Source organism: Myotis brandtii, unplaced genomic scaffold (genome assembly GCF_000412655.1).
Source record: "Myotis brandtii unplaced genomic scaffold, ASM41265v1 scaffold728, whole genome shotgun sequence".
Taxonomy (NCBI): domain Eukaryota; kingdom Metazoa; phylum Chordata; class Mammalia; order Chiroptera; family Vespertilionidae; genus Myotis; species Myotis brandtii.
This window is the reverse complement of record NW_005370875.1, coordinates 555,758-575,968: the sequence shown is the minus strand read 5'-3', so window position 1 is coordinate 575,968 and position 20,211 is coordinate 555,758. Positions and strand designations below refer to the sequence as shown.

Sequence of the window (20,211 nt, the reverse complement as noted above, 5' to 3'; positions counted from 1 at the left end):
CCCTCCCCTGCTGGCCCAGTCACCCCCAACTGCCCTCCCCTGCTGGCCCAGTCACCCCTAACTGCCCTCCTTGCCAGCCTGGTCGCCCCTAACTGCCCTCCCCTGCCAGCCCAATTTCCCCTAACTGCCCTCCCCTGCAGGCCTGGTCCCCCCTCAACTGCCCTCCCCTGCAGGCCTGGGTCCCCTCCAACTGTCCTCCCCTGCTGGCCTGATCGCCCACAACTGCCCTCCCCTGCCAACCATCTTGTATCCACATGGGGGCGGCCATCTTGTGTGTTGGAGTGATGGTCCATTTGCATATCACCTCTTTATTATATAGGATGATAGTATCACTTGAGCAGAAGGGGCAAGTTTGTAGGTAGGATGTACCAGTGTTTCTGAAAGAGCTGAGCTGACCTGTGAGATGTTGGGCAAGCTGATGAAGCAAAGACACACAGATGCAGAGGTTCTAGTGTGCTCCCACTGGAGATCTAACTGACACTGCATGTACCAGATTATTTCATATTTAACAAGATGGATGTACTTCATAAAGCAAATGGGAGGGGAAAACAATTAATTCTGCACTTCCAATGAAAAGGACAACAGCTCACCAATTTGGCATACCCAAAAGAAACTCACCTGGTCTCTTGTTTCGGCTTCCTGAATCTGAATTCCTTGTAACTGTTTTTCATAATTGGAACACATATCACAACGTCTACCAAGTTTATTTCCAGCATTATGTACCTGAAGGGCACCAAAATTACCTCTTATCAGGCAGAACAAAATAATTCTACATCACAAACGTGAGCAACACATGCACAGTCTTACCTATGTTACTCAAAGTAGAACATGGAGTAAACAATTTCTTCAGGTACTTAAGGCAAGAAGTTACAACATAGGATTGGATTCTAAAAAGTCATAACCTCTGATACAAGTACGTTAGCAAAACAAGAGACATAACTTTACCACCAAGAGACTAAGTGCCACAAAACACCACATTTGAGGAAAACACAAAGCAAGCAGAAGGTACTACACCATGAAACTCACAACTGAAACCCAGCCAAGGAAGGGGATGGGAGGAGGAACCAGTGCCATTACCCATTTCACCTGCTCCAATTACCAAGTAGGTATGAAACTATTAAGCAGCACCTTCTCACATGTTAGAGAAGAAACATTTCTCTGCAGCTTAATAAGCTGTTCTACTTACTGATTGACAGCTTCTTTAAAGAAAAGTAACCCTGGGTAAAGGAAAGCACTGGAAGTCAGAAAACTTGTATTCTAACCCAGGTTTTGCTGCCAAGTCACGGGGAAACTTAAACAACTCACTTGACCTTTTGAGCTTTCTTCTCCTGTAAACTGGGGACAATCATGTCCTGACTGCCTCATTATTATTAAGAAGCTCAAAGAGATGAGGTATGTGAAAGGCTTTGTAATCTGTAAAGCACTATGCAAGTATATATTATAGGTTTTATCTTCTATCTTACTTCTGAATTTACAAATACTACTAGAAGGAAAATTAACCTCATTAAAGGCTGCCTTTTTTTCTCTCCCGTATTTTCCACCCTCTCCCCTTAAATTCACTCTCAACATTCACTGCTGACAAGCATTTGCACTTTAAATATCAAGGAAAGATGAAAAAGTAGGAATCTTGGAATACATTGAGATTATAGAAACTGCAAAGCAAAGCAAATTCAGGCTACTCTAACTTAAACTTAGCTATGCTATTCAGGCAGACTGCTCCACTTCAGAGGTATGACTTCAGGTAGAAAAGTTCACACTCAATGCAATTAGCTAGTCAGTTCCTTCATCATAATCACCTGGGAGAGCCAAAGCAGACTATGACAAGGGTCAGACAATAAGGTGAATATCCACTTGCCAACAGCATGTACATGTACTGACTCCAGAGACTATCTTCTGAATGAACAATAAATTCTGGATACCTAGTATTGCTCAAAGTGATCAGGAGGAAAAGAGAAAGATAACTTACCTCTTTCTGCAGGAGATTCCATTCTGTCTCACTGACTAAGCGATAACCACTGGGGGACATATAAGCACTTTCCATACCCTGGGTGACACTGGAGAGGAGAGATGCAGTCTCTTCTTGTTCAGGTGTCATTGCCTTGATTGCTCTTTCCTGATCTTTGGTTAATGTAAACCCACTTGGCATTTGCAGTGACCCAAGGGAGGCAGTATCAAAGTTCTCAGACACGGAATCTGCTCCTACTAGTGGTCCAAAATCTGATTCGTCCAGGTTTCCAGCAGATTTTGCTTTGTAGTTATAACCTAAAGCTTTGGATTGCAGTGAGCCTGAGGTTCCCAAGCTGTCTGTAGACTGTGCTCTCCTGAGTCCATCTTTAAACATGTCATTGTCCAATTTACTGAATGGATCTCCAGATGGCAACAGTAAATCTGCATCTAAGGAATGGACTGAACCATGGGTACTATCTAAATGCTCCTGAAATGTGAAAATACATATTGTTACATTAGGAAATTCTCTGTATTTTCAAAAAGGAAAACTACCATATGCTAAAAGTATTTTGCCACAAGTTACACATGATAATCATTAGTGTGTTACCTTCACGTATTTATTGAACAAACATTTATTTATTTATTTATTTATTTATTTATTTAATATATTTTATTCATTTTTTACAGAGAGGAGAGGAGAGGGATAGGGAGTTAGAAACATCGATGAGAGAGAAACATCGATCAGCTGCCTCCTGCACACTCCCCACTGGGGATGTGCCCGCAACCAAGGTACATGCCCTTGACTGGAATCAAACCCAGGACTCTTGAGTCCACAGGCCGACGCTCTATCCACTGAGCCAAACCGGTCAGGGCGAACAAACATTTATTGAGTACCCTCTATTTGCTTGCTGGGCACTAAACCAGGCACTTGGGATACATCTGTGAACAAGATACAACTTGCATCCTGTGAACTCAGGATACAACTGTGAGCAATCTCTGCCCTCAAGATGCTTATGGCCTAAAAAACAAAAAAAATAAAATAAATAGTATAAAAAAAAAAGATGCTTATGGCTTCATGAAAAACTAAACAAGTAAGCAGGCTATCAGAACATTGTATTTAATAAAATGATAGGCTACTACTATGTACTGAATGGCTTGGTAGCTCAAGGAGAGGAATTTAGTCCACACATAAGCAGTCAGAGAAGGTTTGCTAAAATTCAGTGCTGAGAATGTTGAGTGTGAGATGCCTGTTGTATATCCAAGTGGAGATGTCCATCCAATAGAGGGACATTTAAGTCTTTAGACAGAGACTTGGGAGTAACCATCATATAATGATAACTCAAATCACAGCACCAAATCAGAACACCTAACATAATCTGTAGGCTGAGAAGGTCAAGGGCAGAACCCTGAAAAACACATTTTGGGGATGGAGAGAGGAAGGAGTAGCAGAATGGCAGAAGTGAAATGAGGGTAATGTGGTATGCCAGAAATCAAGTTTCAAGCACGATGTAATTTATATGTTAAATGTGGCACACTAAGTGAAAGAAGCCAGATGCAAAAGTTATATATATCGTTTGATCCCAAATATATGAATAGATGAGTTCAGAATAGATGAGTCCACAAAGACCAAAAACAAACAAGTGGTTGCCAGAGGCTGAGAGGAAAAGAGAATGGGGAGTGACTCCTTAATGGATATAGGATCTTCTTTTGGGGGTGATGAAAATGTTTTGAAACTAGACAGAGGTGATGACTGAATAACATTGTAAGCATATTCAATTCTGCTGCACTTTAAATGGTTAACTCTATGTTACATGAATTTCATCTCAATTTTTTAAAATGTGGTACAGCACATTCTCAAAGTAAAAAAGGGCACCAGTGCCATTTTGTGATGCAGTCACACAGCTAGTGAGGATTAGAAAACAAGGAAAATATAGCAAGTTTCTCTTGAAACTAAATGCACTAAAATTAAAGTACTAGCCTTTATTTTAAGACTAGAGGCCCGGTGCACAAAATTTGTGCACCGGTAGGGTCCCTAGGCCTGGCTAGCGATCAGGGCTGATCTGTGGGCTGACTGGCAGAGCGATCGAGGCAGGGGCCTTTGCTGGTACCCACCTTGGCTAGCCTGGGGCCTGCAGGCTGGGAGCAGCTCCTGCATTCAGCGTCTGCCCCCCTGGTGGTCAGTGCACATCATAGCGACTGGTTGTTCGCTTGGTCATTCCGTTTGGTCGATTTGCATATTAGGCTTTTATTATATAGGATAATAGCCTTCCTACTTTTTGTTGTTAAATGTTCTTCCTTTTATGAACTAAAAAAAGTTTATGGAATAAAATTTTTTTCATGTCTAAAAAATGTCCTTACTTGGTAAAATAGTTGACAACTTTTATATTAAGTTCTTGATTTCTTTCATCTGTGAAATTCAGATAACTAAGGAACACAAATCTAGTATATATTAAATAGCTATGGCAAAGGTCCCAAAGAAGTATCCTAATAAGAACTGAGAACCCATTCTGTGAACTATGAAGGAGCCTAACATCTAATGCTATCACATACAATGCTGCTGTGACAAAGAGGGAAGGGGACAGGGGCAGAAAAACAGCAGACAGCATAAGGAACACTTCCAGGAGAATTGTAAACTGTTGTGGTATTTCCAAAAGATGATTCAACAATATGTCCTAATACCTTGCAAATGTTTATGTCCTCAAACTCAGCAGTTCTTTTCCCACAAACTTATACTAAAGAAGTAATCAGGTAAGTCCATATGATTTTTGTACAAAAAAGAATTATAAAGGGTGTCCCAAAAAAATGTATACACACTTTTTTTCTGATAGCTCAACTGATGTTTCTTTTCAGATTTAACCCACTAGAATTAATAATTATTCAAAGTGTGTATACATTTTTGGGATACCCTGTATATAATAGCATTATGGCATTACTTATAATAATGAAAAAGTTGATACTAGTAAAAAATGGACAAACTTGACTATATATATTAGTGTGTAAATAGCGTATTTTTATTTTCTATATTTTACAATGTTTTTGACATTTTGGGGCCTTGCTGGCCAAGGAGAGACTGCCCTTCCCAAGCTAGCTAATTCCTAGAATAAACATCATGCCTGCAAACATGCCTTTCATATACAAATCAACCAATCCTGAGTCAATATCTCCAGCCAATTCCTTTATCTGACTCTTACACACCAAGCCAGTATTTCCCCTACCCCAAAACCCACTAGAATTATTCAAACTAGCCAATTTTATGCGGTTTACCCTGCTCTTCCTTCCCTTTTCCCCCAAAAAACCAACAATGGCTTTAGGGCATGCTTTGTCCTTACTCCTGTTCTGCCTCATGACCAGCTCTGCTGCTTCCCTAGGTGGTTTGCCTGGTGTACCACATATGCTGGGGCACAACTCTCATTTCTAAGAGGAATGTGAATACCACCAAACTTTTCTTTCCCTAGCATTGACCTCTCCATGTTGTCACTCAGTGACTTTTACAAATTAAAACCTGGGCATAAATCAATCAGTAGGAGAGTAAGGAATTATGGTACATTTACATGCTGAAATATGTCAGCCATTACATTATCTTTTTTGGAAACAACATTTACTGATGTGTCAAAACCTTTAAAGACAGATTTAAGTGTGGGGGAAGGGAATGATATATAAAACATTATGTAGAGTTACAATTGGATTATGTTTAAAAAGTACAAATAGAAACACATATACATTAACTTTGGGAATGAAAACAGAAAGAGGGAAAGGAGAGGGTACATAGCAAAATATTATTGGTGACTATCTCTGGGCAGCAGAATTGCCTACCGGTTATTTTTACTTTGTATACCTTCCTGTATTTTCCAAGTTTTCTATAATGAACATATATACATTGTAGTGAGAAAAGCATATTCTAAGCATAAGGTTAAAGATATGATGTCCTACAAATTTAAATGTTTTTATTACCAATAAATATGACTAAGTTTCCAAAGCATTCCATATTAACTTTAAACCAACAGGCTAAAGTAAATTGTCCTAATTCTCAACTTGAAACAAATATTCAAAATATCAGATCTGAAAGTCTAAAAGATTATTTCAAATGTCATGAAATAATGCTATACACAATATATCATAGATCTGTTAAGACAAAATTAAAAATTAAAAAAGGCTTCATGGCAAATCACAAAAAATCTCCCTTTCCTATATTCCTGCTAAAATATTTTTGGAAATGTTTGAAACTTTTTCAAACATTCCTGGACACAGGACTGCATGACACAGAAACCACATAATATTTGGCAGTACCCAAAAGTTGAGACAATCTCCTGGGAATCTAACTATTAAAAAAAAATACCGCAGAATCAGTCCTAGTGGTCCTCAGTGTATGATTCAAAACAAAGAATGCAGAAAAACAATTACATCATACTTTTCAATGTCTGATAGGATTTTTATAAACTTTTCTTAAAATGTCAAACAATCCATAAACATGGAAATATAAGCCACCAGGAAGATACACATGGCTCAGAGTAAATCTGCAAAATAAACAAAAACACCTCTGAAAGTGGGTAAGACCCTTAATCCAATATAACTGAAATTGCTGTAGCAGGCCGGGAAAGGAGGCAGGGGTAGGGAAGTGAGCATGAAATTCTAAGCAGCAGGGACAGTATAAACAAGGCATGTGAGCACTGACAATAAGTAGAAATGTCTGGCCAGGATGAAGTGGCCAGCATAGTAAGGCTAGAAGGGTCTTTCAACTGTCTAATACTAGTTAATACTTCATATATGCTATAGGGAGTTAAGTGTTTCAACATTTTAAATAATTGTATGCCAAGCTAGGGACCTTTTTTAGTTTTTATCCTAAAGGCAATAAGAGAAGCATTTCTATCATTGAAGAGGGGATACCAGCATGAGTCTTGAAGAATAAATAGAAGGATTTCAATATCAGAAAAGCAGAGGGAGATTAGCATTCCAGGTGAAGAAACCAACATGCAAGATGGGGAGTGTAGCACAAGGCAATCAATGTGGCTAAAACAGAGCGCACATTATGAATGGCCTCCACTATCTGAGTGAGGAATTTGCACTTCATTATCTAGGCAATGGGAGGCAGTGGTAGTTTTGAGTAGGGGAGTGGCCTGACTACAGCTGCACTTAAGAAAATAAATCTGCCAGTAACACTGAGGGTGCAATGGAGTGGGACAGGCTGAAGACAGGAAACCTAATGAGGAGGCCTGTCCACATTGTGGATGAAAGGTAATGAGGCCATAAGAACACCACCTTACACTTTCCACCTCCAGGTCCCTCTACCTCATCCATTCCCAATACCCGAAATGTTATACCATACCCCACCACAATCTGCCAAACCTCACCTACTATTATTCTCAGGGCTTTAAGACCTAATACAGTAGGTCCTCGGGTTAAGTCAGAGATCTGTTCCTACAGCGTAACTAAAGTAACACGATTTTCGCTGTAAGTCGGAACCTACCTACATTAGCACCTACGTCACTCACATGGAGCACATACACAGCAGTAATGAAGTGAAACAGTAAAAAAAAATTTAAAAGAAAGATAACAATTCCTGACCTTTACTTGTGGTAAATAAATAAAAAACATAAAGCACATATGTACATATGTCGAAATGACGGAACTTTGTTTTTTTTTATAAATAAATAGGAGATGGCGACTTAACCACAAAACGATGTACGTCAAGTCTGACCTAACCTGGGGACTGTCTGTACTTCATATATGCTATAGGGAGTTACGTGTTTCAACATTTTAAATAATCTCTTTTAAACAAAAAGCTCAATGTATTAACAACATTAATTATTCATATAAAAAAGATTTTGCAGATATTAAAGATTTCTTCTAATGTTTTAATTTTGGAACCACTGGATAAAAGAACATCCAAATTATTTCAGAGACTATGAGAGAAATTGCAACACGTTTCAAATAGTACTACTTATACCAACATAAGAATGACTGAAAGTAAATATCATTTTATCTAATTTTCAGCTAGTAGTTATACACTTCCCAGATGAACAATGTAACTGATTAATGTTTGAGAAGCTAAAATGGTAACATCATGCATACAATGATTTTAATTACAGATTCACTATACCTCTTCATTTGATAACTGGGCTGAAGATTCTTCATGAGTTAAAGCACACACTACTGGTAGTTTCACTTCTTCCTCAACATCTGTTTTTTTGTGGTCCTTTCTCTTATTAAGTCTTTGTTGTTCATCTTCCTCCTAAAAGTTAGAAAGAAAAAAATATTACCCAGTAATCTATATTTAATGATTCCTGTAGTTCTTTAACCACTCAAAACAAAAACGAACAAGAACTTTATAGTGAGAGAAAACTGGACACTTAAGTTTATTTGTTTTGCAATCACATCTAAGGGCATCTGGTTAAAACAAAATATTTTATTTATTTATTTATTTTAAATATATGTTTATTGATTTCAGAGAGGAAGGGAAAGGGGAGAGAGATAAAAACATCGATGATGAGAGCGAATCACTGATCAGCTACCTCCTGCACTTCCCACACTGGGGATCGAGCCCGCAACCCAGGCATATGCCCTGACCGGGGAATCGAACCATGACCTCCTGGTTCATAGGTCAATGCTCAACCACTAAGCTATGCTGGGCAAAACAAAATATTTTAATACTATAGACACAAACTATGAACCCTAATAAAAAGAAGAAATCAGGAAATAGCTTCCAAGAAAGTATACAATGTGAAAGGCAAAACAAAAGAAAGCAAACCCGCCCTGGCCGATTTGGCTCAGTGGAATGGTGTGTCAACCCTTGAACTGAAGGATCCTGAGTTTGATTCTGGTCAAGGGCATATACCTCATCGTAGACTCAATCCTTGGCCCTGGGTGGGGCGTGTGTGGGAGGCAACCAATTGATGTTTCTTTCTCACATCGATGTTTCTATCTCTCCGTCTCTCCCCCTCCCTTCCACTCTCAAGAAACAAGTAAAAGAAAAAGAAAAGAAAGAAAGCCCCTCCTCTTTTTCAAATGATCCAAGAAAGAAACTTTGCACAGAACAGTCCTTCAGATCACTGTAGAAGACTAATAAGGATATTACTTATCCATTAGAAAGATGTACAGCCCTGGCCAGTGTGGATCAGTTGGCTGGGTGTCATCCCATGTACCAAAAGGTTGCTGGTTGGATTCCCAGTCAGGGCACATGCCCAGGTTTCAGGCTCCATCCCCAGTGAGTGGTGTGTAGGAGGCAGGCAATCGTTTGGCTCTCGCATTGATGTTTCTCTCTCTCTCCACTCTTTACCTCCCTCTCTAAAAATCAATGAAAAAATCTTTAAAAAAAAAAAAGATGCACCAATTTATATGAAATACAAAAGGAAAGATTGAAGTAGATGTAGTCATTCACTCAAAAACAAGATGCCTTTAATGCCTAGAGGGAAGGGACAAACTCACAAACAATTGCAATACTATACAAGTATGGGTTTTTTTAATGACTGATTTCATTTGAGAGAGCTAGAAATTCAGGTGGATCTTGAAGGATCAGTAATATGAGTTTGCCACTTCTGTGAGAGGAGACAAGCAAGGCTTCCAGGGAAAAAGGAAGTAGGTACAAAAATACAGGGCACAGGCAGCCATCTGAGGGAATTCGGAATAGTCTGATGTGACTGAAAAGAGCAGGCACATGAGAAGTGAGGTATATGGAAGAGGGTGGTGACTGCCTACACTCTGAAATCAGAGACTGGTCATTACTCTCTACTTCAATTGGACAGTATTATTGTTTTAAGAACTATCTAATCTAATAATCTAATTTAATAATAGAGGAATATGCAAATTTGTCCATTACAGCATCATGTCACGACCATATCAGCAGGCTGCGTCCCCACCCTCTGCTCTGGCAGCTTCAAGGCCAGGGGTAGGATAGGATACAATAGGAAGGGAAAGAAACCACGTGGAAGGGGGTGGCAACCGGGTGGGGGAGGGGGGGCAGACCAGGTGCACCCAGCGAGGGGCAGGTTGCAGGCAGTGCAGAGCGGGAGCCCCGCCCAGATGCGGGAGGAGGGCAGTGGCAGCCGTTGGCTGGGAGGCGCCCATGGGTTCAGGACGGAGTGGAGGACAGCCACAGGGTTTCTAGGTGGAGACACTACTGCTTCACGGCAGCAGCACCCGGGCCACGGGCTGAGTAGGCCTCGGCCACCCTCACTGGGCCGGGCATCCTGGGCAGGGAATGGGAGCAGGACAGTGGCGGGAGGGCTGAGCTCTGGGCTGGGGATTAACGCCCCCGCCCCAACAGAAGCTTTAAGAAGGGAAGGAGAGAGGGAAGAACTTTATAAAGGAGTCAGTAGGGAGCAGAGGGAAAGAGGATGTGTGAGTGAACTGTAGGAGCTATAATGAAAATCAAGTATAGTTGTGTACTGGGTACAGATTTTAAAAGTAGGAGTCAGAAAAGAAAGATAAATGCTACTGAACAATTAGGTAGGTACATAGATATTAAAACAATGAAAGTAAGTAGAGAAGAATGTGGATGAGAGAAAGAGGAAGGGAAGAAAAGTTTTAAAGGGGAGCAGGTAGAGCTTAAAAGGAGAATGGGAAGAAGGAAGAAATGGGGGAGGGAGCAAAGCAGGTCCGAGGGAGGAAGTGAAGAAAAATATTAAGGTGGGAAGGAAGGAAAAGGGGAGGGGGGGAGGAGTAAAGATAAAGGAAAAAAGGAATGTGGGGAGGGAGGGAGGGTAGGAGAAAGATGGGAAGAAGGATGATGAAACAGAAGTAGGAAATGAGGAAAGAAAAGTTTATAAATGATGAGTCAGTAGGAAAAAGCGTTAAATAAAGAGAGAGAAAAATTGTGTGACAGGGAGAAGCCAATAAGGAAGTCAAATACAATTGTGTGTTAAGGGGATAAGATTAAAAAATAAATTAATAGGGTCGAACAGGCCGGCAGGAGAGGGCAGTAAGGGGGATCAGGCGGGCAGGGCAGGGCAGTTAGGGGGATCAGACAGGCAGGCAGAGTGGTTAGGACAGACAGGCAGGTGAGCGGTTAGGAGCCAGAGGTCCCGGATTGCAAGAGGGATGTCCAACTGCCTAAACTGGAGAGGGTGCAGGTCAGGCTGAGGGCCCCCCCCCCCACCCCCCCCCGCATGAATTTCGTGCACCGGGCCTCTAATGTCAGATAAAGCTTAATATTTAAACTTAGCACAATGCTGACATGTATATAGCAAAAGCTCAATAAATTGTATTAAAGGCTTTAAATGACTAGTTATACGAATTAAGACTGTTTTAATGGGCAGCAGAAGGAACATGACTAGATCTGAACTTTAGAATCTAAACCTTTATATTTACCGTGTCTACACACAAGATGAATGAGTCAGAATTAAGAAACACAAAAGCAAATTAAAAAGGAAGAAACTTCTGAAAAACAAAATCTAAACTAAGTCATACAAAGTAATTTAAAATATTTCTAACCCTAGCCGGTGAATAGAGCATTGGCCTGCGGAAGGGTCCCGGGTTCGATTCCGGTCAAGGTCAGGTTGCGGGCTCGATCCCCAGTAGGGGGTGTGCAGGAGGCAGCTGATCCATGATTCTCTCTCATCATTGATGTTTCAGTCTCTTTCTCCCTCTCCCTTTCTCTCTAATATCAATAAAAATATATTAAAAGAATAAAATAAAATATTTCTAATACCTAAAAAGCTTCTACACAGCCATCCTAGGGAAATAATTGTACGTATACACAATTAGCTGCAACAGTTTAAAATGACACACACAAAAGGAACTATTTAGATGCTCACTACAAGAAGGATTAAATCAATTACAGTACATCCATGCTACCAGCTAATGAGAGACAGATCTCTGATGTGAAAATATATTTGAGATAATGCTTCTGAGAAAAGTAAGTTATAAAGTAAGTATTTATACTGTGATATCAGCTGTAGGAAACAAAGTTCTAAACATACACTAATAAATACACAACATGGTCTGGAAGACTATCTTCCAAGCTGATTACTCCTGATTTAAAAGTGGCTACTTCTGGGAAGGGAGGTGTGGGAGAGATGTCAAGAGACATCATTTTTACTTCATCATTTTATATTTGTAATTTTACTTTGTACTTAAAAACAAAATATTTTTAACATGAGGACTTGTATCATTTTTAAATCATAAGAAGCAAACAGGATCTTGGGTATGCAGCACTCTAGACACCTGCCTTTACATATCACTCAGCCTCTCCATCCCACCCTGTCACCTTCTAAGAAGGCTTTTAGAGCAATTTCATGTAAGACCTGGCCTGGATTAACATACTTCAAGAGCCCTAGGGAAACTGGACAGAACTATAGAGAAATAATTTCTCAGAAATATGCACAGTTGCATACTGCAGTCTCGAGCAGATCATTTCTAAACATGTTTTTCCTCCAGGTAAGGCCATTTCTAAAGTTGAAAAACAAAATCCCTCAAATGCACCTATGTTTTTTGAAATGGCATACATCACTTTATTTCAGGATTAAGTCAGTCTCTAATATACATAAAATAATGAAGTCACATGTATGTGAATGAGTGAGGATGCATTATCAACAAAGCAAGCAAGTCCCATAAAAATACTACTCACCTGATCTTTCTTTTTCAGTTCTTCAACTTGTCGGAGCTGTTCTGAAGTTAGCACAATCTCCATTCTCTGCATGTCCCTCATCAGCAAACGCTGAGATTCCAGAAACTGGTCATTGGCCTTCTGCCACGTATGTTTTAACTGATTGTGTTGTTGTCGCTCTTGCTCCAAAAGATGGCAAACTGCAAGAATCCCCCAATCAAAAACCCTGAATTTCAATGGTAGGCAAGACAGTATTTCCCAAATTTCTTTGACAAAAAAATCTTTGCCACAGTGCCACTCACAAAGCAAGTGTTCTAGGGCAGCGGTTGCCAACCTTTCGGACCTCATGGACCACCAGTGATCCTTCGCAGACCACTGGTTGGCGACCGCTGTTCTAGGGAATACACTTGGGAAGCGTTGCTCTAAAGGTCAAAGGTTTAGTAACCACTCATAAATCTGTTACCCAGGAATCCTTCTTGAGCCCATTTAGTTTTGACCTCTCAGGCTAAGTCAAAGAATCTTTGTAAATGCTTGTGTTGTTGATACTCATCAGTTCAACCTAAGCAAGAAACGTAAGAGACAACTCATATTTCTGACTTTTCCTGCCTCAGAAGCCTACTAATGGAACAGAAGCCTACTAACGCTGCCTCCTGTGCAATATGACACAGCCATTTTCTGCCTTAGATCAACCATCGTAACTTAGACAACTACAACAGCAGTCCCTTTGTTATTCTTCCCGCCATTAGTCTTACCCTCTCTATTCTATCCTCCAACCTGCTGTTAAATTGAACTTTCTAAAATGCAAAATTAATATTATCACTCGAAAGTTTAAAACCCTTCAGTGAAGCCAGGTACAAATGCCATACATTGTATCATCCTATTTATATAGAAATCCAGAAGAGGCAAATCTATAGAGACAGAAAGTAGGTTAGTGGTTGCCAGGGGCTGGGAGGGAGGAGAGAATAGGGGATGTCTGGCAATGGATATAGAATTTTGGGGGGAATAAAATAAATGTTCTGAAATTAGAACTGTACACCTTAAAAGAGTGAACTTCATGGCATGCAAATTACATCTCAATAAAGTTGTTAATTAAGAAAAAAGATTTTAAACCCTTCAGAGGCTCCTTTCTGCCCACAGGATAAAATCCAAAATCTCTGTGGCGTGGCCCACGCCTACCTCTCCTGTTTCACATTTTGCATGCTACACCTCTTCTGCTGAACCACACTTCTTTTACTTCCTTATCTTGCTGTAGTTGTACCACATGCAAATGACCTCAAATATTATGTTCATCATTGACAAATACCTACTTTTCTTGCAAAACTCCACTTAAGAACAACTTCTTTGGCCCTAGCTGATTTGGCTCAGTGGATGGAGCATCAGCCTGCGGACTGAAGGGTCCCAGGTTTGATTCCAGTCAAGGGCACATGCCTGGGTTGTGGGCTCGATCCCCAGTAGGGGGTGTGCAGGAGGCAGCCAATCAGTGATTCTCATCATTGATGTTTCTATCTCTCCCTCTCCCTTCCTCTCTGAAATAAAAATAAAAAAAATTTTAAAGAAAGAACAACTTCTTTAAAGAAGCCTATTTATGGCACTGCTGCCTCCTAACACACCTCCAATCCTAGCACCTCTGATATGCAACTGCACTAACTTGGTTGTACTGTATATCTAATTCCACCAATTTAGGCTGTTGTTACCAATTTAGGCTGCTGCTGAAACTTTGTCTGTCATCTTTTCATTCAAATACTATTTTTTGGTAGGTTTCAGTATGGAAATTACTCTATCCACATACTCATTTTAGTGAAACTTCTCAGATACTTTTCCAGATATATTAGGAAAGTTTGTCAGTCTTATACTATTTCTGGAAGGGTTGGAGCACATAGTTTAAATAGCAATTCCTTTTTTTTTTTTTAACATCCTTTCAGAATTTGGATGTCTTTTTCACTGCAGCAGCACATTTCAAGTTTCTTGAAAGCCAAAGACTTGCTCAAACTTTGGGTTATTTTCATAACATTTTATGAAATAATTCTGTACACTTATATAATTTCAGCTTTCCACTATTTAGGGAAAAAATACTAACTCATATGCAAACCTAAATTATTTACGGAAGAGTATATGTTTCACAGCATTTGATATACTTAAAAGTATTCACTGTAGGACTCTATCAATATAGTCTTAAACCTGCATATTAAAATGTGTTACTAGCATAACCTGCAACGAATGTAAGATTTCAATAGAGCGCATATAGTTGCATGAGGGAAAAAAATTAGATCTTTACTTTCACGAACCTCTAACTGAAATTTATCATTTCCTTCAATTATGAAATGTAGGCAACCAACCACAGTAAATATAATAATAACTATGACTTGATCACCAACAGAAGCCACAAATATCTTAATATATATATAACATTTATGCTCATAACTACTTCAAAATTATAAGTTGTTAGATCTGCTGCTAGACCTTGTTATTTAATGCATTATTGCAATAGCACATTTATTACTATACCACATATAGTTGGTTTCTTTTGTAATCCTATGTATTTTATGGATTAAAAACATTATTCTGAAAGGGCTTCACAAAATTTCCAAGAGTCCATGACACAAAAAAGTTAAGAACCCCAGGTGTACAGGACTCAGTAGAAGAATTAAAGACAAAAGTATATTTTTAGTTAAATGAGGAAAAGATGATCCTTCTTCCTCTGTCCTGGGAAAATAGTCAATTTCTGCATCTCTTCTCTGCTACCAAACTAGTGAAATCAAAATTGTCCCTTATAAATAGGGATGTTACTAAAGAACACCAGAATACATTATTTATATACATCACTTTTGCTAATCCATCTCTATCAAAATGGATCGAGGGCAAAAACAGTTTAAGCAGAAGTTCCCAGCCCTGTTATCTTTCAGCCAAGAGCTCATGCCCTGTGAAGTTATCACTGGGTCCTGTAAGAAAGAGAAGCCACTAATGATCTAAGTATCTTTAGTAGACCTCAAATCTCCAGATTTTCATGGGAATATTCAAACCAACTGCGAAAGCTTCAATTAAACCACTAATATATTGGAATAGTATTTTAAGATTTGTTATTGTTTTGTTCATCAATATCACAGTTCTCTTAGAAACTAAGATAAAAAAATACATAGGATATGCCCTAACCGGTTTGGCTCAGTGGATAGAGCGTTGACCTGTGGACTGAAGGGTCCCAGGTTCGATTCCGGTCAAGGACATGCACCTCGGTTGCGGGCACATCCCCAGTAGGGGGTGTGCATGAGGCAGCTGATCGATGTTTCTCTCTCATTGATGTTTCTAACTCTCTATCCCTCTCCCTTCCTCTCTGCAAAAAATCAATAAAATATATTTTAAAAAAATTTTTTAAAAAAACACATAGGATATATATTTACCTTCATGCAATTCTTTTCGCAGTTTCTCAGCATCTTCCTGTAGAACGGATTTCTGAGTATTTAAAACAGCTACATACATCTCTAGGTCAGTCCTACAAGATTTCTCAGCCTCCAGATAATGATTCAGTTCTTTAACCTGAAAGAAGATACATTCTATTAAACTACACTTATATAGAAAATTGGGAAAATAACTAACAGCCTACAATCAAACCACAAGAGTAAATATACAATTGAGATTACACATAAGTTTTGTATTTTCTTTTCAAAAAGGTAGTTCCAATTTGTATTCCCAGAGCAACAAATACATATGCTCATTTTATCTTATACTCACTAGCATCAGGCTGTTTTTATTTTAGACAGTAGTTACTTTCTAAAGTTAGAAATAGCACCATACCTTTATAAGTTTGCTTTTCTTTGATTTCTAATGAGATGATTACAAATGCATTAATTTATAAAAAGGAGACATTTTCACAGGCACATATATTCATGGAAGGAAAAAAGAGAAAGTCATGAGGGGGAAAATAACTGGTCTTATACCGTAACAAACACAAATAGGAAGGCAAATGCAGAATACTTTTTAAAATCACAACTTAAAAAAAAAACTGCTTTACTTCTGTTAGCAATCAACTATATTGTTCAAATGTTAACAATTTAGTCTAAATCTGAAACAGATATAACCAAAATAAAATGCAATCTTGCCATAGAAAGTGATTATAGAATCACCTGTTTCACCCTTAGAGACCGTCCATTCATTAGCCTTTAGTTAACTTTCATGTGGCATTACAAATCGTTTTTCTAACCATTATGTCTAATTTAATTTTCAAGGTCATTATCATGCCTTTTATCTTCACACTTCTTCAAACATGAAATAGCTGACTGATCTGTTTTCAGTTATCTTTACTCCTAGATATTCATTCAATACAGTAATACTGGTCACAGACTTAAGATAATTATTTAAAGCTGCCATTTGATGCTTCACTGGAGGTTGTCAGCCAATCAGAAAGATACTAACCAAGCATGACAAAGTGCTGGCTGTTGTGAGGCATTTTCCTATTACCTGGAGAGAATAATTGTTCAGTTGATGGTAAAAGAGTCAATGCAGCAGATACAAAATAGTAGTATATACCACTAACTCTACCAGTTATTACTTCTTAGAACAAATATTTGACTCAATTAACATTAAATGTCTAACATTCAAAGGCTATTGAGCAGCACTCTGGGAAAATAGTGGCAATGGTGGAACAGTACATGAATTTCCTTGAATTCCACATGTCCTAACAGAGTTAACTAAAATTAGAAAACCAGCCCTAGCTGGTGTGGCTGGGTTGGGCATCATTTGCCAGTTGGATTTCCAGTCAAGTAGGTAGGGGAGCGTGCAGGAGGCAGCCAATCCGTCTTTCCCACTCACATCGATGTTTCTTGCTCTCTCCCTCTCCCTTCTTCTCTCTCTAAAAATCAATTTTAAAAAATCTTTACAAAAATAAAATAACAGCCCAGACGGTGTGGCTCAGTCAACTGATGATTTTCTCTCCTTTCCTCTCCCTGAAATCAATAAAAATATATTTTTTAAAAAACTAACAAAACCAAAAACACATGGATATCTAAAAGAAAACAAAACCAAGTGATAAACAGAAGGTGGGGACAAACCACTGAAAGCTACCTATATGGACTTATGTAGTACAATTATCTATGCAAGAGAAAGTAACAAAAAGCAACAAGAACCCCCTAACAGTCAACTGAGGCTCCAACTTGACACAGCAGCTAGAACTGGGAAAAGTTCCACACACTCAAACAGGGAGTGAACACAACACATTTTTCTTTTTAAGAGACAAAGGGAAGAAGAGAGATAGATAGAAACATCGATGAGAAACAGCATCAATCGGCTGCCTCCTGCACGCCCCCCACTGGGGACTGAGCTCGAACCTGGGCATGTGACATGACTGGGAATTGAACCAGTGACTTTTGGTTCCTGGATCAACACTCAACTGGTGAGCCACACTGGCCAGGCTGAACACAACAAATTTGTAATGTAATCTGGCTAGGGTAAAATGGTATCCCATTTTCACTTACATTTCCCTAATTTCTAGTGAAGTTCAATATTTTTTCACATTCTTTGACTATTGTGATTTCCTCTTTTGTGAACTGCTTGTTCATATTCTTATTTCTCTACTGGGCCATTTGTCACTTGTGGGCTAGGCAATTTTTATTAAGTTTGGATACTAATCTTTTGTCAGGTATTTGGGGTATAGATAGATAACTTCTAACTCTATAGCTCTTCAACTTTGGGTGTGACATTTTTTAAAAAATTTTATATTCTAAGGTAGGCAAATTTGTCAATCATTTCTTTCACAGACAATATTTTTGTCTTATTTAAGAAATGTTTTTGTCCCCCAAATAACATTCTCTTTATTTAACATAGGAAAATTTTAAGGATTTACTTTTCACTCTTATGGTTTTTAATTCATTAAAATTATTTGTAAAGTGTGAGGTAGAAAGTTTATTTCACTTAATTCCATATTTATAACTAATTATTTTTAAAGCCTATTTGTTAACAACCCTTTCTTTCCCCATTGATTTGTAATGCCACATGTCATATATCAAATTTTCATATATGAGTATTTCTGGGTTCTCTAGTCTGTTTCACTGGTCTATTTGTTTACCCCTAAATCAATAACAAACTATCTTAATTACAGTAGCTTTACTATGTGTTAATATCTGGTAGGTAGGGCAAGTCTCCTCACCTTGCCTTCTTAAAATTTTGCTGAATATATTTCTGATCCTTTGCTTGTCTGTATGAATTCTAGAATTTACTCACCAAGTTTCTTATTGGATTTTTTAGTGGAATTCTGAATTTATAGATTATTTTTCAGATATACTGTCTGCTTGTTTTGGTTGTCACAAGGTAGTTTTATTTACTTGCAGTAAGTAAAGGAGACAGGAGATTCACATTCAAAGCTCTGTCTCCCTGAAGAAGAAGCCTTAGCCATTCCTTATATACACACTGTTTGGTTAATTATACATTGATTTCTTCTTTGCAGTTGGTTACATTTTTCTTTGAGCTCCTGTTAAGCTCATCCTGTTTACAACTGCATCTGCAAAATATTCCATGACAACCTAAGGCTCCTAAGTATATGCCTGCTTTACATTACATTAACTTTTCATTAAGGAACACACATGTATTCAGATCTTCATTTTTAATACAGGGTGGGGCAAAAGTACATTTACAACTGTGTGTACAAAGAAAGTTTATTCTTGTACTAGAGGCCCGGTGCATGAAAATTCATGCACTGGACGGGGGGGGGGGTCCCTTAGCCAGGGCTGCCCCCTCTCACAGTCCAGGACCCCTCAGGGGCAAGAGGCGACCTGGTGATCAGGGGAAGGCGACGCCCCCATCACACCTCTGCTGCTGCCACTGCTGGCAGCGCAAGCCTCAGCTGGCCCGGGTTACCTGAGCCTCGGGCGGGCCTGGGCGGCTGGGCAGCGGACATCGAGGCTTGACTGCACCTTGGGCCCTCCCTGGGCAGCTGGGAGGCTGAGGGCGGGTCTGGCCGCACCATGTGCCTGCCACCCCCGGCGGGGCTGAAAGGACTGGGGGACTCCAGCAGGGCTGAGGGGACTGGGCGCTGCCATCTTGTGGCTATGGGCACTGCCATCTTTGTGACGGTGTGATGGTCAATTGAGGCTTTCACTGCTCCGCCGACCCCGGGGCTGTCGCTGCTCTGGCCCCCGGGCTGTCAGGCTTTGCTCCACTGCTTGGAGCCTACGTATGCAAATTAACCACCATCTTTGTTAATTTGCATACTTTCCTGATTGGCTGGTTAGCATAGCAAAGGTACAGTCAATTTACATGTTTGTATATTATTAGGTAAGATTTTCCGTATAACCAACTATAAACCTACTTTTGCTCCACCCTATACATTCCATAAAGATCTTGCCCATTTTTTTAAATTAAATCTTTATTGTTCAGATTACATTTGTTCCTCTTTTTTTTCCCCCCCATAACTCCCCTCCTCCCAGTTCCCGCCCCACCCTCCGCCCTCACTCCCCACCCACTGTCCTCATCCATAGGTGCACGATTTTTGTCCAGTCAGGGAAGATCGGCCTTGATACGAAGGCCAGGCCTAGGGACCCTACCCCTGCACGAATTCCGTGCACTGGGCCACTAGTAGATAAATAAACTGTGAAAGCCCTGGCTGGGTGGCTCAGTTGGTTGGAGTGTTGTCCTATACACCAAAAAGGAAGGCAACCAATCGATCTTTCTCTCTCTCTCTTTCTATCTATCTATCTATCTATCTACCTATCTATCTCTATCTCTCTATCTCTCTCTCT

The 20,211-nt window shown here is 39.5% G+C and overlaps 1 protein-coding gene and 1 long non-coding RNA gene across 11 annotated transcripts in view; one reads left to right on the top strand and one right to left on the bottom strand.

The window, feature by feature from the left end:
* The window catches only part of RABEP1 (rabaptin, RAB GTPase binding effector protein 1), a 108,002-nt gene that overhangs the window by 23,617 nt on the left and 64,174 nt on the right, over positions 1–20,211 (bottom strand). For 9 of the 10 annotated variants that reach the window (XM_014530213.1, XM_014530214.1, XM_014530212.1 and 6 more), the window contains 5 exons: positions 15,883–16,018; positions 12,509–12,687; positions 8,045–8,176; positions 1,967–2,434; positions 619–723 (listed from right to left, as the gene is read on the bottom strand). In XM_014530213.1, the coding sequence (XP_014385699.1) occupies positions 619–723; positions 1,967–2,434; positions 8,045–8,176; positions 12,509–12,687; positions 15,883–16,018 (1,020 nt within the window). The remainder of the gene's footprint in view (positions 1–618; positions 724–1,966; positions 2,435–8,044; positions 8,177–12,508; positions 12,688–15,882; positions 16,019–20,211) is intronic. The other variant, XM_014530217.1, reaches the window with a different exon arrangement.
* On the top strand, positions 7,550–11,851 carry LOC106724121. The gene is made up of 3 exons (XR_001359880.1): positions 7,550–7,660; positions 11,803–11,809; positions 11,841–11,851. It is a non-coding gene; the product is annotated as an uncharacterized LOC106724121 (long non-coding RNA).